The sequence below is a fragment of the Sorex fumeus genome, unplaced genomic scaffold, assembly GCF_029834395.1.
Source record: "Sorex fumeus unplaced genomic scaffold, SorFum_2.1 ptg000041l, whole genome shotgun sequence".
In the NCBI taxonomy this organism is placed as follows: Eukaryota; Metazoa; Chordata; class Mammalia; order Eulipotyphla; family Soricidae; genus Sorex; species Sorex fumeus.
Window position 1 is genome coordinate 11,084,982 of NW_026606098.1, and position 14,419 is coordinate 11,099,400.

The 14,419-nt window shown below is 58.7% G+C and overlaps 2 protein-coding genes across 2 annotated transcripts; both read left to right on the plus strand.

Annotated features, from left to right (window-relative positions):
- Window positions 1–1,424: 1,424 nt before the first annotated feature.
- On the plus strand, window positions 1,425–5,697 carry EBI3 (Epstein-Barr virus induced 3). Its single transcript, XM_056119755.1, has 5 exons — window positions 1,425–1,492; window positions 2,443–2,565; window positions 3,016–3,194; window positions 4,072–4,229; window positions 5,506–5,697. Exons 1-5 carry the CDS (start codon window positions 1,425–1,427, stop codon window positions 5,695–5,697), a joined length of 720 nt encoding a protein of 239 aa, XP_055975730.1.
- A 1,188-nt stretch (window positions 5,698–6,885) lies between these two features.
- On the plus strand, window positions 6,886–13,807 carry YJU2 (YJU2 splicing factor homolog). The gene is made up of 8 exons (XM_056119752.1): window positions 6,886–6,994; window positions 9,152–9,252; window positions 9,598–9,742; window positions 10,513–10,647; window positions 11,114–11,295; window positions 11,441–11,564; window positions 12,466–12,610; window positions 13,584–13,807. The coding sequence occupies exons 1-8, from the start codon at window positions 6,971–6,973 to the stop codon at window positions 13,694–13,696; spliced, it is 969 nt and encodes a 322-aa protein (XP_055975727.1). The 5' UTR covers window positions 6,886–6,970; the 3' UTR covers window positions 13,697–13,807.
- The last annotated feature ends 612 nt before the right edge of the window (window positions 13,808–14,419 follow it).

Genomic DNA, 14,419 nt, shown 5'->3' on the forward strand with positions numbered 1-14,419 from the left:
TGACCAGAGCTGGAAGTAGGAATTTGGGCATCCCCGCGGAAATTTCTTTGAGCCACGCGAAGAGCCCCTGAAAGAAAGTGCACCTCTAGGAGAATTTCCTTAGCATCTCTGGGAACACCCCCTAAAATCCCCTGGGGTTGAGGGGGTTGCTTAACTCTGCAACTGAGGAGGTGGAAGTAACCTTTGAGTGTGGTAACCTCCACCGACATCCATCCTCTGCTGGGTTTTCCTGGGGCATCCCCGGCTGTGCCATGTCCTGTTCCCCGCCGGCGTGTCCCCCGGACCTGGTTTGTGTCTCTTTGGCCTAGCGCAGGGCTGGTGAGGGGTGCAGATGTCTCTCTGAGAAGTGAGTTTGTCATGGCTTCGGGTTCCCCTGTCTGTGCTTAGAGGTCACTTCTGGAGGGGCTATGTGGTCCTGATGGGACCTGGGTCAGCCGCAGGCCAGGTAGCACCTTAACCCCTGCACGAATCTCCCTGTGTTGCTTTTCCTCATGATCTGGGTCTCAGCCCTGGGGAGGGGTGTCGCTCTCCTGTCTCTGCATCCCCTATTTTTTTTTTTGCTTTTTGGGTCACACCCAGTGATGCTCAGGGGTGCCTCCTGGCTCTGCACTCAGGAATCACTCCTAGCGGTGCTCAGGGGACCATATGGGATGCTGGGACTCGAACCCAGGTCCACCGCGTGCAAGGCAAATGCCCTACCCACTATGCTATCACTCCAACCCCTGCATCCCCTGTCTTTGACTCTAGTTCTTGTTTGTTGGTTTGGTTTGGTTGTGGGGCCATGTCCAGCAGTGCCCAGGGTCTATCCCTGGCTCCCTGCTCAGTCATCACTCCTGATGGGGCTCAGGGGACCTCATGCAGTGTTGGGATTCAAACCAGGGTCAGCGGCAGGCATGACCAGCGCCTTCACCCTTGTCCCTCTCTTTTTGGTTTTATTTTGGCTTTTGCTTTTTGAACCATGCCTGGCGATGCCCAGGGGTGACTCCTGGCTCTGGCACTCACGAATCACTCCTAGTGGTTCCAGGAGGACCCTATGGGGTGCCGGAGATTGAACCTGGGTGGGCTGCGTGCAAGACAAATGCCCTCCCCGCTCCCCCTCACTCCCATCCTCTCTGTATTTGTATCTCGCTGTGTCTCTCCCTGGTCTCTGCCCCTCTCTCAAGCGTTTCCTGGGTCCCTGGGCCAGTGTGCCCCGTCTCCTGTGGGAGTCTCTGTCCCTCTCTGCTTTCTCCACGACACTGTCCCCTCCTGGGCTTCCCCCTCCATCAGCGGAAGTGAGGACCCGTGTGCTGGGGAACCCCGGACTTCTCACTTCCTCATCCCAGTGGACAGTGAAAGACCCGTGGGTACTGTCCACCCGCTCCACCCTCTGCTACCCGCCCCCTAAGTCACAGCTGCCGGGAAGGGGACGTGGAGCCTTCACCATGGCCCCGAGACTTCTCCTGGTCTTTGTCCTCTGTGCCACCCGTTTGCCTTGCCGTGGGGAAGAAGGTAAGGGGGGGCCTGGGTGGGGAACTTTGCCGTGAAAATTCTGGGGTGAGGTGGGAGTTCACTTCCCCTCTGTGTGCCCTCTACGGGGAGGGGTCTCTGGCTGTGTGGGAGAAACTGAGGACAAAGAATCTCCCTGTGGTCACAGCTGGGGCCGGGGGAGCAGAAAGAGAGGGAGAGAGGAACGGGGAGAGACGAAGAGAAAAGCGGACCGAGGGAAAGAGAGGAGGAGGGAGACGGTGGGAGCAAGAAGGGGCGGGAGGAAATCCAGGTGGAGAGAGAACAGGAGAGAAGGGGAAGGGAGAGAAGGAAGGAAGGAGGGGGCTGGAGAGATAGCACAGTGGGGAGTGTGTTTGCCTTGCACGCGGCCGACCTGGGTTCGATTCCCAGCATCCCATATGGTCCCCCGACAGCACCGTTAGGAATGATTCCTGAGTGTAGAGCCAGGAGGAACCCCTGAGCATCCTGAGTGTGACCCAAAAAGCAAAAAAAAAAAAGAGAGAGAAAGAAGGAAGGAGGGGAAGGGAGAGAAAAGAAGAAAGAAGAGAAAGGAGAGAGAAGGAGGGAAAGAGAGAGGGAGAGAAAGGCAGGGAGAAGAAAGAGACATGGGGAGGAGGGAAAGAGGAGGAGGGGGAGAGAAGCGGGGAGGGAGGGAGAGGGAGCAGACGGATATAAAATACTTCCATTCCCGCTTCAAAGCTTGGCCAGAGAACTTCATACCAAGATCTGGGCCACCATGACTGAGGAGCCTCAGTTTTCCCCTCTGAAGAATGGGCTGATGGTCTCTGGATGTTGTGGCGGGTGGGAATTCCTAGCCTCCCGTCTGGGTTCTTCCCCCCACCTTGACTGCAGACATATCGTGGGGTGGGGGGCAGAGCGCAGGGTCAGACCCTGCTACTCCCAGGTAGATCACATGTTAAGGTCATCCGAGGTGACACTGCTCTCCCTGCGGGCTCCCCGCTCAGCGCCCATCCAGCCCCGGGTGCAGTGCTGGTCCTCTAGGTACCCGATCGCCGTGGACTGCGTCTGGATGGCACCCCAGGCTGCAAACAGCACATCCTTCATTGCTACCTACAGGTCAGAAGCCTGAAAGTGGGGAGGGGGGTTACCCAGGGCCCAGCACCCCTAGTGTGAGAGAACCTGGAGCTCAGACTGGGAGAGCACTCAGAGGGCTGAGCAGCCCAAGCACCCGGTGGGGAGCACCACCAGAAAGCCCTCCCGCCCCAGAGAAGATTCACTGAGGTGAAGTCTGAGCCTGAAAGATTCTGTTTTGGATTGTTTGGGGTTTTTTCAGTTCAGTTGGTTGGTTTTGTGGCCACACCCGGGATGTTCAGGGCTGACTCCTGGCTCTGCCTCAGGAATCACTCCTGGCGGTGCTCGGGGGACCCTCCCCGCTGTCCCCTTGCTCTGGGCTCCCGGGGAGCTGTCGCCTCCAGGGTCACACAGCCAGCTCAGAGTGCAAGCCCAGGGGGTCCCGCTGGGGCGGTCAGGGGCCCCCGGCCATCACAGTGCCCACCCCCTCTCCAGGCTCGGAGTGGCAGCCCACGGGGAGAGCCGGCCCTGCCTGCGCCCCGCGCCCGAGTCCAATCACTGCACCATCCCTGAAGTCCTGCTCTTCTCCATGCTGCCATACGTGCTCAACGTCACGGCCGTCCACCCCGCGGGCGTCAGCAGCACCTTCCTGCCCTTCGTCCCCGAGCACATCAGTGAGTATGTGGTGGTAGGGCTGGGGGCTCCCCCTGCCGGAAGCTGGTCCTCCCCCCTCTCCTCCTGTCTGCCCAGCTTGGGCTCAAACCCTGGTCATCCGCATGCCCAGCAAGGGCCTTCCCCACTGCACTATCTCCCTGTTCTTCCTTGTAGACTTTTTTTTTGGTGGCGGGGGCAAACCTCGCCGTGCTCCTGGCTTGCTCCTGACTCTGTGCTCAGGTATTACTCCTGGCAGGGCTTGGGTGCTGAGGATCAAATTCAGGTCAGCCTCGGGCAAGACCAGCACCCTCCAGGTTGGAACAATAATACTGCAGGGAGGGAGTCTGCCTTGCACGCGGCCGACCTGGGTTCGATTCCCGGCATCCCGTATGGTCCCCCGAGCACTGCCAGGAGTAATTCCTGAGTGCAGAGCCAGGAGTAAGCCCTGAACATCAAGTGTGACCTAAAAAGAAAAAAAAAAGGGTTGGGGGGTGCTGGAGCGATAGGACAGAAGGCAGGGTGCAGGCCTCTCATGTGACTGATTCAGGATTGATCCCTGACCTCACATTCGGTCTCCTGAGCCCTGCCAGGAACTGGCCCTGAGTACAGCCACGTGTTTCCCCTAAAAGAATTCAATGGGCTGGAGCTATAGCACAGTGGGTAGGGCGTTTGCCTCGCACGCGGCTGACCCGGGTTCGATTCCCACCATCCCATATGGTCCCCTGAGCATCGACAGGAGTAATTCCTGAGTGCAGAGCCAGGAGTTACCCCTGAGCATAGTGGGATGTGACCTAAAAAGAAAAAAAAAGACCAAAGACCAGCGGCCTCCCCTCCTGTAGACTCTTGCCAATAATTTGTTGGAGGAGTGAACGCTTCTGCCTCTCTCTTGCCCTTTAGTTAAACCAGATCCTCCAGAAAGTGTGACGCTGAGCCCCCTTCCTGGGCGTCGGCTGGGGGTGCAGTGGAAACCACCCAGCTCCTGGCCCTTCCCAGAGATCTTCTCCCTTAAGTACTGGATTCGCTACAAGCATCATGGAGCTGTTCACTTCCGCCAGGTGAGGGCCAGGCGGGTGGGGAGGGCAGATGCAACAAAAGGAACAGCAGGTGCAAAGCTGTGAGCCCCCCGCCACCCCCAACCACCACATTACTATTTGGGATGCTAGTGAGCATGGAAGGGAGCCCGGCAATTCTATTTCCGGTGCTGAACCAGAAGCATGTTTGTTTGGGGGACACATCTGGCTGAGCTCGGGGCTTCCTCCTGGCTCTGCACTCAGGAATCCCTCCCTGCGGGGCTCACGTGACTGGGGATAGCTGGGAATAAAACCCAGCTCAGCCACATGCAAGGTTAAGGCGTTTGCCTCAAGCCCTGTACGATCTCTCCAACCCCTAACCTAGAAAATTGGAATTAAGGAGCTGGGTTGGGGGAGCTGGAGCAATAGCACAGCGGGTAGGGCATTTGCCTTGCACACAGCCGACCTAGGTTCGATTCCCAGCATCCCATATGGTCCCCCGAGCACCGCCAGGAGGAATTCCTGAGTACACAAACCAGGAGTAACTCCTGTGCATCGCCAGGTGTGACCCAAAAAGCAAAAAAAAAAAAAAAAAAAGGAGCTGGATTGGGACTCTGCAATGAAGTTTTGAGGTACTTTGAGGTACTTTGAGGTATGAGGCCCTGAGTTTAGTCCCCGAGACTCTTCCCCCACTCCGGGTCAAAAAAAAAATTGAAGGATTGAAAACAGGGACCAGGGACTCAATAGATGCTTGCAAACATGTTCACGACAGCCCGAGGGCAGAGCCCCGAGGACCAGCCACAGAATCACACGGGGGATGGGGGGGAGGGGCTGTTCTACCATTGGAAATGTGTTTGGCTGTGAAGAGCAGCTGGGGCAGGGGGTGTCTACAAGTGGCCCCTCTGCAGACAGGAAACATGTCTGGGGTCCAAGCACAGCAGGAAAACCGCCGGCCAAGCTCCTGGCTGACCTGGATTCAATCCCTGGCACATAGTTCCTTGAGACCGCCAGGAGTGATCCCTGAGCACAGAGCCAGGAGTCAGCCTTGAGCACTGCTGGGTGTGGCCCCTAAAAAGAGTAAAGGGTCTATGGTGACTGTGAAGCCCATTGTCCAAGGGTCTCCACTGTCTGGCAAGAGGTGCAATGGAATGTTCTAGAACTCGACCGAGCTGGTGCTTGGCAGCTTTGCAAATGCACTGGATGTTATTCAGTCCTCGCCTTAGACTCCTACAGGCTGTGGAGCTCAGCGTAGGGGGTGGGCGGGGGGACATGGTGGCCCCTCCCACCCTCCACCCCTTGACCCTAATCTTTTGGCTCACAGGTTGGCCCCACGGAAGCCACATCGTTTGTCCTCAGTGCTGTGAGGCCCCACGGCAGGTACTGCGTCCAGGTGTCAGCCCAGGAACTCACCGGTTCCGGGCAGCCAAGTGACTGGAGTGTGTCTGCCATCACATCTGGGACCCTGGTTGGGGAGCGCAGAGGCAGCACCCCCAAAGAAGAGCTGTGTCCCTGAGTTCTAGGCTTTCTGCTTCTGATCACTCATTCAAGGGCGGCACCCCGACAGGGTTGGTGGCCTTGCTACTTGCCTCTACAATTGGGGTAGGGGCTTGTCTCTGCATCAACGAGAGGTCTGGATGAGTGAATGAATGAAAAAAAGTAGCTCTTAATTTTGTTGTTTTGGGGCCACACTTGTGCTGGGGGCTCCCTCCAGGCTCCATAATCCTTGGGGGCAAATACCTTGGGGGCCGTAGCAACAGCAGGTGGCATTGCCTTGCATGTGGCAGACCCAGGTTTGATCCCTGGCATCCCGTATGGTCCCTGGGGCCCCACGAGGCGTGTTCCTGAACACAGGGCTCACTCTAACTAACAAGGAGTCAGCCCTTGGTACTGCTGGGTGTGGCCCAAAAATCAACTGAAAAATAAAGCTACCTATCCCTTCTTGGGCCAGCCCAACGCGAATGTCTTGAGAAGGGTCCTGTTTTCTTTTCTCTCACCCCCCCCCCTTTATTTTTTAATTCCTTAATAAAATCTTCCACTACTCTTCGTGAGCCCTTCCGAGTGAATTCTCTCTTGAGGAGACAAGGACCAGAACTACAAAATACAGTCACTTGTCCCAGTAGGATCAATGCCTGAAGTGTCCTCATAGACACAGAACAAGCATTCATACAACGAAGGGTTTGAGGAAGAAATGGGGTGGGCAGTTGTTGGGGGGATGCTTCGCTGCAGGATGGGTTTGGAGCCTAGTCTTTGAGTCTCCGCCTAAGCCCCCATAAACTGCTTTGGGAACTGCCATGTCCCAGCCCATCCCCCACATCAGCGGCAGCGACACAGAAAATCAACTCGCCAACGTGATTCAAAGAGCCCAGCACAAAGGGCGAGCGCTCCACACAGCGCTGTTTGTGGGGTGAACGAATGAACGAGCAAGGATCACGAATGAATGAACGCTACCAGCAGCCACTTCGCGCCCCTCGAAATGTTTCACGAGCCGCCGCCCTCAAGGGGGCGCAGCGCCTCCCGCTTGCACACCCTCAGTTCCGAAGGATCGCGGAACCGTTGTTGCGCGCTACCGAAGTGGCAACTCGGAAGTTTAAAATAAAGCAACGACCAGCAAGGCTTTTGATGGACGGGGATGGCAGCCAATCAAAAGAGTAAGCGGGGTACCTTACAACCAATCATCGCTATCCAAGGAAATGAGGTCGACGGAAGTGGAAGGGACGGTCCGGGAATCTTGGTAAATACCGGACCTTTCCAGGTCTCTCGCGCTTGTGAGAAGAGTAGGACGCAAGATGTCGGAGCGAAAAGTTTTAAACGTAAGTGTTCGGGGACTGGAACTTTCTGGCTGGCGCGGGACATCTTGGAGCGCGGGACGTGGTGGGCTGCCTTAAACTAGTCCCTACGGGACGGGCTTTCTTCCTCCATAACGGCCTTCCGCGGGGCTGGGCTTCCCAAACCCCTCCCAATCACCTTTGGGAAGGGGTGGGTCTTAGCTAATTGCTCTCCCTGATTGGGAGTCCAAGACGGGAACTATCCAATTATCTCCTTGGGGGCGTGGCCTTTAAAGGTAAAGTTCCAGGGGCGTGGCCCCGTGAAGCCACACCCCTGAGGGGGCGCTCGCCCTGGAGGGTTTTAGGTTTTGCTAAATTGTTCCGCTCGACTCATTAAAGGGTTTTACCAGTTGCTTCCGTTTATCCCTGTTAGATCTGTTGTGGGGATGGAGAGGATTTAGGAAGATAGACTTTCACTGGTAGAGAATGTTCAGTCCGGGAGGGTGTGTGACCCCAAGAACGGACTGAGCTGGCCAAGGTGGGAGTGTGCCATCCGAGATTTCAAGAGCCCTCAGTTCCACGGGGTCGGCTTATGTGGCTTAGCAGCCTCATCCTTAAGTTTCTCTAGTAAGAGTCCAGCCCCTCAATGCTCCCAAGTTTCCGTCCAGTGATCTGGACTTCTGTCCATGAACCTCCATCCATTCCCAGGATCCTTGGGGGAACCTTCCGCGAGTCCCTGGGAGATGCTGCGGCCTGGGGTCCCCACCTCCGCACGGCTGTGAAACCAAAGTTCTTGTTTCCCGGGGCACGTGAAAAAGTTATGTGCGGGGGGCTGGAGCCATAGCACGGCAGGGAGGGTGTTTGCAGCCGACCTGGCTTCGACTCCCAGCATCCCGTATGGTCCCCTGAGCACCGCCAGGAGTAATTCCTATGTGCAGAGCCAGGAGTAACCCCGGAGAATGGCTGGGTGTGACCCAAAAAGAAAAAAAAATTAATGTGTCTGCTCTAGTTCGCCAGGCGGCACTGGAGCCCTAAAGCACACCCCTGATGTCAGGGTGACCTAGAATCAGGTGAAGTCCATTAGATTTATCTGGAAGGGTCATGGCCAGCACTGTGTGTAAAGAATGCAGCATCTCTGCAGTGCGGTGGCCCACCCGGTTTCCATGACTTTAGAAGATTCTGCACGTTCCAAGCTTGTCGGATCCTTGTGGGTGGGTGGGTGGGTGGGTTATCCGTTTTCTAAGAGTCACGCCTTGGCCAGGGAGCTCGGAGTGGGCAGCGAGGCCAGTGAGGTGACCACTGCAGCCACTGCAGGCTGGTTTCTGGGACATACCCGGCAGTGTGTCCCAGAAGTCAGGCCAACACTGAAAACTCCAGGCCCGGTATCTCCCAGCGCCCCCCCCCCCTTTGTTATTTGCTTGCTGGGGGATTTGGGTGCCATCCTGTGGGACACCATTGAGAGAAAACTCTGGATACTTGTGGGTGTTCTCCCTGGTTCCTTCTTCTGTGGTTTTCCCCTTTGCTTTACTCATTTTCCTTGTCTTCCATTTTCTGCCTTAAAGAGTTACCCCTGGGGGGCTGGAGCGATAGCACAGCGGGTAGGGCTTGCACATGGCCAACTCAGGTTCAATTCCCAGCATCCCATAGGATCCCCTGAGCACCTCCAGGAATGATTCCTGAGTGCAGAGCCAGGAGTGACCCCTGAGCATTGCCAGGTGTGACCCAAAAAAGAAAAAAAAAAAACAGGAAAGAGTTACCCCTGGGCCGGAGCGATAATATAGCAGAGTATAGTTTGCCTTGCATGCAGCTGAACTGGGTCCAATCCCCGGTATCCCGTATGTTCCCCCAAGCACTGCCAGGAGTAACCCCTGAGTATTGCTGGTTGTGACTCAAAAAACAAAAAAGAGTTACCTCTGTGAAGGGTGCTTACCTTGTGTCTTTGTATGTGGCTAACCTGGGTTTGATCCCCAGCACCACCACATATGGTCCCCCACAAGCTCCCCTCGGAGTGATCCCTGAGTCCAGAGCCGGGCAGTCAGTCCTGAGAACCGCCAGGTGTGACCTCAAACCCCAAAATAAGATTAAATGTCTCCACCACGGCTAGGGACTCGAAGGTCCAGTCCTGAGGCTGGGGCAGGGCGTCCCCGAGCCTGTGCAGAAGCAGCTCCCCTAACTCTCTCCCCGCCCCGACCTCCCCGACAGAAATACTACCCGCCCGACTTTGACCCTTCGAAGATCCCCAAACTCAAGCTCCCCAAAGACCGGCAGTATGTGGTGCGGCTGATGGCGCCCTTCAACATGAGGTGAGCAGACCCGCCCCCACCCTCACCCTTCGGGCAGAGAGACCCAGCGCCCCACCCCGAGCCAAGTAAGTTACCTCCTGGGCCCCTTAGTGCCCCCAGCTGCCATCTGGTGGCAGAGCATCTTTTTGAAAAATGGATTTGGGGAACCATTAAGACTCAGTCGTTACCTGTTAGCTATTGGAAGAGCTTGCCACGATGGGGTGCCGCAGGGATATGCCACAGAGGGAAGGGGAGACAAATACGAGAACCCTTGCGGTGGTGCCAAAGGGCCCCGACATCTCTCCAGCGGGACCCCCTGGGGCTCGGAAGGAACTTGAGTCTCTCACCAACTCCCACCCCGCACAGATGCAAGACGTGCGGCGAATACATCTACAAAGGCAAGAAGTTCAACGCCCGCAAGGAGACTGTGCAGAATGAGGCCTACCTGGGCCTGCCCATCTTCCGTTTCTACATCAAGTGCACACGCTGCCTGGCCGAGATCACCTTCAAGGTAGGGGCGGGCCTCACACCTGTCAGTCTGGAAGCCCTGCCCACCCGCCCAGTGGGCCGCCCCCAACCTGCCTGGGCGCCTGGTTCACCTGTCCCCACCCCATCCCAGTCTGCCCGGGAGCCCCGCCCATCTCCCTGCCCCCTCCCTTCAGGGAACATCCCCCCATCTCCTTTCCCACCACACCTCCAGTAGATCAGCTAAGGCTTGGGGGAGACTCTCCTAGCTGCTGAAGGAAGTGGGGATTGGGAGTGTCACGCGACGCTGTCCCTTGTGGCCCAGGATTGCCCTGTCACTCATCCTGCCGGTATTCATAGGGTCCAAGCACCCTGCCGGCATACACTCAACTTCCAGTAATGGGATTCACTGGACATGCTCAGGCAAACTCTGCGAAGCCAATGTTGAAAAAGAAATGCCCAAGTCTCGCTTTCTGGACTGGAGAGATCAGACATGGTTAAGGCACTTGCCTTGCACGCGGCCACGCTGGGGTTTGATTCTGGCACTGCATAGGGCCCCCTGAGCCACCTGAAGCTATCCATGAATGCAGAGCTAGGGGTAAGCCCTGAAACCAGAAAGAAGGAAAGAGAGGGAGAGATTGAGAGAGAGGAGAAGGGGGGCGGAGGGAGGAGGAAGGAAAGGAAGGGGAAAGGGAAGGAGGAAGGAAGGAGGGAAGAGGCAGAAAGCAGCGGTTCCCCAGAGGGAGGCGCCTGTTTGGTGCACCCAGTGGCGACGCGCAGGGACCTGGGGCTGACGTCTGCCCGCCCTCCTCCCAGACAGACCCCGAGAACACCGACTACACCATGGAGCACGGGGCCACACGCAACTTCCAGGCCGAGAAGCTCCTGGAGGAGGAGGAGAAGCGGATCCAGAAGGAGAGGGAGGACGAGGAGCTGAACAACCCCATGAAGGTGTGCGGGGCATGGGCGCGTGCACACGTGGTGTGGTGCACGCATGTGCGCCTGTGCCTGCCTGCAGGTGTGCACGCGGGCCAGGGCTTGGCGGAGCAGAGCTCTCGGTGCCCCTCCCACTGGGGCTCCCTGATTGGGACTTGGGGCCTGGGGGGGGTGTTCTGTGGAGCCCGAAAGAAACGCCGGTTCCCGCCTCCTGGCCCCATGCCCTGTGTCTGAGGGATGTGGCCCCGGAGCAGGTGCAGCTGACCTGGGGACGGGTTCGCTTGGTTGCGGCCGAGAGCCCAGTGGGTTCATTCCTCGCCTTCCCGGCCGTACCATGCATGGCTCCAGAGCTGACCCGGCCCTGGGACTCTCTGAGCTGTGTCCCCCTCACGCCCCCGCCCCGCCCCTGGGTGACCGCCGTGGCCAGGCAGGGTCAGGGTGGGACTGAGAGGCGTCAGCCCCTCACTGTCCCGCCCTCCAGGTGCTGGAGAACCGGACCAAGGACTCGAAGCTGGAGATGGAGGTGCTGGAGAACCTCCAGGAGCTCAAAGACCTGAACCAGCGGCAGGCCCACGTGGACTTCGAGGCCATGCTCCGGCAGCACCGCATGTCAGAGGAGGAGCGACAGAAGCAGGAGCAGGAGGAGGATGAGCGGGAGACGGCGTGAGTGACCCCCTGCCCGCGCCGTGTCCCCCTCTGCGGGGTCGGGAACGGGCGGCCTGGTGGCGGCTGTCGGAGGGGCAAGGGGGCAGGTGCACACACCCCCGGTTCCCAGGTGCGTCCTCAGGTGTCACCGTGTGTCCTGCAGGGTGCTGGTGGAGGAAGCTCGGAAGCGGAGACTTCTGGAAGACTCCGACTCAGAGGAGGAGGCGGCAGCTCCCGCCCTGCCCCGGTCGGCTCTAAGGCCCAACCCCACCGCCATCCTCGATGAGGTGAGCCGGGCCTCCGGACGTCGCACCCATGGAATCTCAGGTCAAGCAGGACCAGACCTTCCCGCCTCCGCAAAGGCCAGACAGTCGGCATCGCTCGCTCAGCACCGACATGCAAAAGCACCCAGGTCCAGGCCCGGCTATGCCCTGTGCCAATAAAACTTTATTCACAAACACGGGTGGGGGGCAGGGGACACTTGTGGATTTTTCAGCCACATGAAAGTCTTAGGGGGGGCTGGAATGATAGCACAGCAGGTAGGGTATTTGCCTTGCATGCGGCCGACCCCGGTTCGATTCCCAGCGTCCCAGATGGTCTCCCGAGCACGGCCAGGAATTCCTGAGTGCATGAGCCAGGAGTAACCCCTGTGCATCGCCAGGTAGCACTTCACTGTAGCACTGTCCTCCCGTTGTTCATCAATCTCCTTGAGCAGGTACCAGTAACATCTCCATTGTGAGACTTGTTACTATTTTTGGCATATCAAATACGTGACGGGTAGCCAGGTGTGACCAAAAAAAAAAAAAAAAAGAAACAACAACAAAAAGTCCTAGGGTGACAGACTGCTTTTCCTGGCACTATGCTCGGGGATCACCCCTGGCAGTGCTCAGGGGACCCCGTGGGATGCCAGGGATCAGCCGTGTGCAAGGCAAGCGCCCCCTGCTGCTGTGCTGTGACTCCAGCCCCTCAATATGTGGTTTAGGAGTTGTAAATGCAGAGTGTGGGATGGGCCACAGATGGGGGTCTGGATATCAGGCTTGGGGGACCGAAGTGGCACAGAGAATTTTAGAGTACGGTGACTTCATCAGCTTAGCTCGGGGAGAGGAGGTTTATCACCTCCTAAGAGGCCAGAGGATGGAGGGAACATGGGGCTGAGACTACCCACTCGTCCTCCCCTGTCACCCGCAGGCCCCAAAAGCCAAGAGGAAGGCGGAGAGTTGGGAGCGGAGTGTCGGCACCCTTGGCACTAAGCCCCGAATGTCAGGCCTGGTCATTGTGAAGAAAACCGACCCAGATGCCAGCACCCTGAAGGATCAGGGGGCGTCTGCCACTGGTATGTCCTCCCTGGGCCCTTGGAGCTGAGTGCAGTGTCCTGGCTAGCCACCCTGGGCTGACTCAGTCCCTCCGGGGCTGCTCTGGGCCTGCATGCAGTCCCCTACTGAGGCCACCAAGTGGCACTGTCTGTTCCTTTTAGTGCAGTTTAGAATTTTTTGTTTTGGTTTGGGGGCCGCACCTGGCAGTGCTCAGGGCTGGCTTGATTGTGCGCTTAGGGATCACCCCTGGCGGGCTTGGGTGACCCTGTGGGATGCAAGGGATGGAACCCATGCAGGTGATGGGTGAGGCAAAAGCCCACCCCACTGCTTTGCCCCACCCAAGAACTGGAGCGCAGTGCCCCAGGGGGCCACCAGGTGGCAGTAGCCTTGTGCTGCCCGGGCGCCTCCTTCCAGCATCGTTGGGGGTCGAGCTCTATCCCCACTGCCAGCAGGACCGGGCCGGGCAGCTTTGTCTCAGTCATCCCTGAGCTGATGTCTGTGGACCCCCACTGGGGGCGGCCCTTCCTTGGGTCTCGCTCTCCCATCTTGTATGAACGTACTTCATGGGCCTCAGCTATGTTCCCAGCTTGACTCCAGCTAGATTCTGGGCTTGCTCCAGTCCAGGGGTTCGCACCTGGACCGCAGCCCGGTATGCAGCGAGAGATACCAGCACCCGGGGGCCTTTATCATCAGACCAGGGGGTAGCCCCGAGAGGGCTAGACACTTGCCTGAAGCCACACAGCTGGCAGGTGCGGGATGGAGCTGGGCCCCGCCTTCTCCCTGCCCTCACTCTTGCCCTGGTCTTGCCCTGTGGGTTTCATTAAGTCCGTGCCCCAAAGTGGACTGGACTGGGCCACCCAGCCTCTGAGTACTTCAGCCCATGTCCAAGTGCCCCAAGAATCCGCCACCATGCCCCCCCCACCCCCCCCCCCGGCTGACAGGGGGCCGGTCGGACAGACGAGACCCTCACTAGCTCTTGCCTCCCCCCCCCAGGCTGTGTGAAGAACGGATCAGCGGCCGATCATGCCCCCCCGAAGCCCGTGTCCTCCTCCCTGAGCCAGCTGGGGGCCTATTCGGACAGTGATGACAGCAACGGCAGCAGCTGAGCCCGATCCCCCACCCCCGCGGGCACCCATCGCCCAGCCCGCCTGACTGTCCAGCGCCAGCCGCCGACCAGCAGAAGCCTCCGGCCCGGCCGCCAGCAGGATGGTCCCAGACGCGGCCCACTGTCCCCCCTGTTCCCGCACACACGTGCCAGCCCCCCAGGACCTTGGGTCCGAGCTCACGGTTGGTGCCATCCCAGCCTTTCTTCCCATCCCCCCGTGTCGCCGGGTTTGGGGTCACAGCGGTCTTTCCCATCAGAGCCGGCGGCAGTCAAGGAGACGGCACGGCCGGGTGGAGGGGTGTCGGCCCCTTGGCCCCGTGCCAGACACTCCCATCCCGGCACCGTCGCCCTGAGAACCTGGTGTTTGGTTTGGTTTGGGGGCCACGCCCAGCAGTGCTCGGGGCTGACTCCCGCCTCTGTGCTCAGGGAATCACTCCTGGTAGGGCTCGTATGGGGTGCCAGGAATTGAACCCACGTTCACCGCGTGCAAGGCAAGCTCCCTCCCCGCTGTGCTGTGGCTCCGGGCCCAGGAATAAATGTCTGTGCTTGAACCCGGGCAGCGTGGGGGCCGATGGATGCTGCAGCCGGAGCGGCCCCGTCATCCTGCCCTGCCTTTGCCTGGACGCCCCCCACCCCAGGCCCTGCTGATGGCCCCCCTCGGGAGCCCCAGGGCTCTCACCCTCCCTGGGAGCTGGTGGCCTCTCCCGACTCCTCTTTTGGCTCT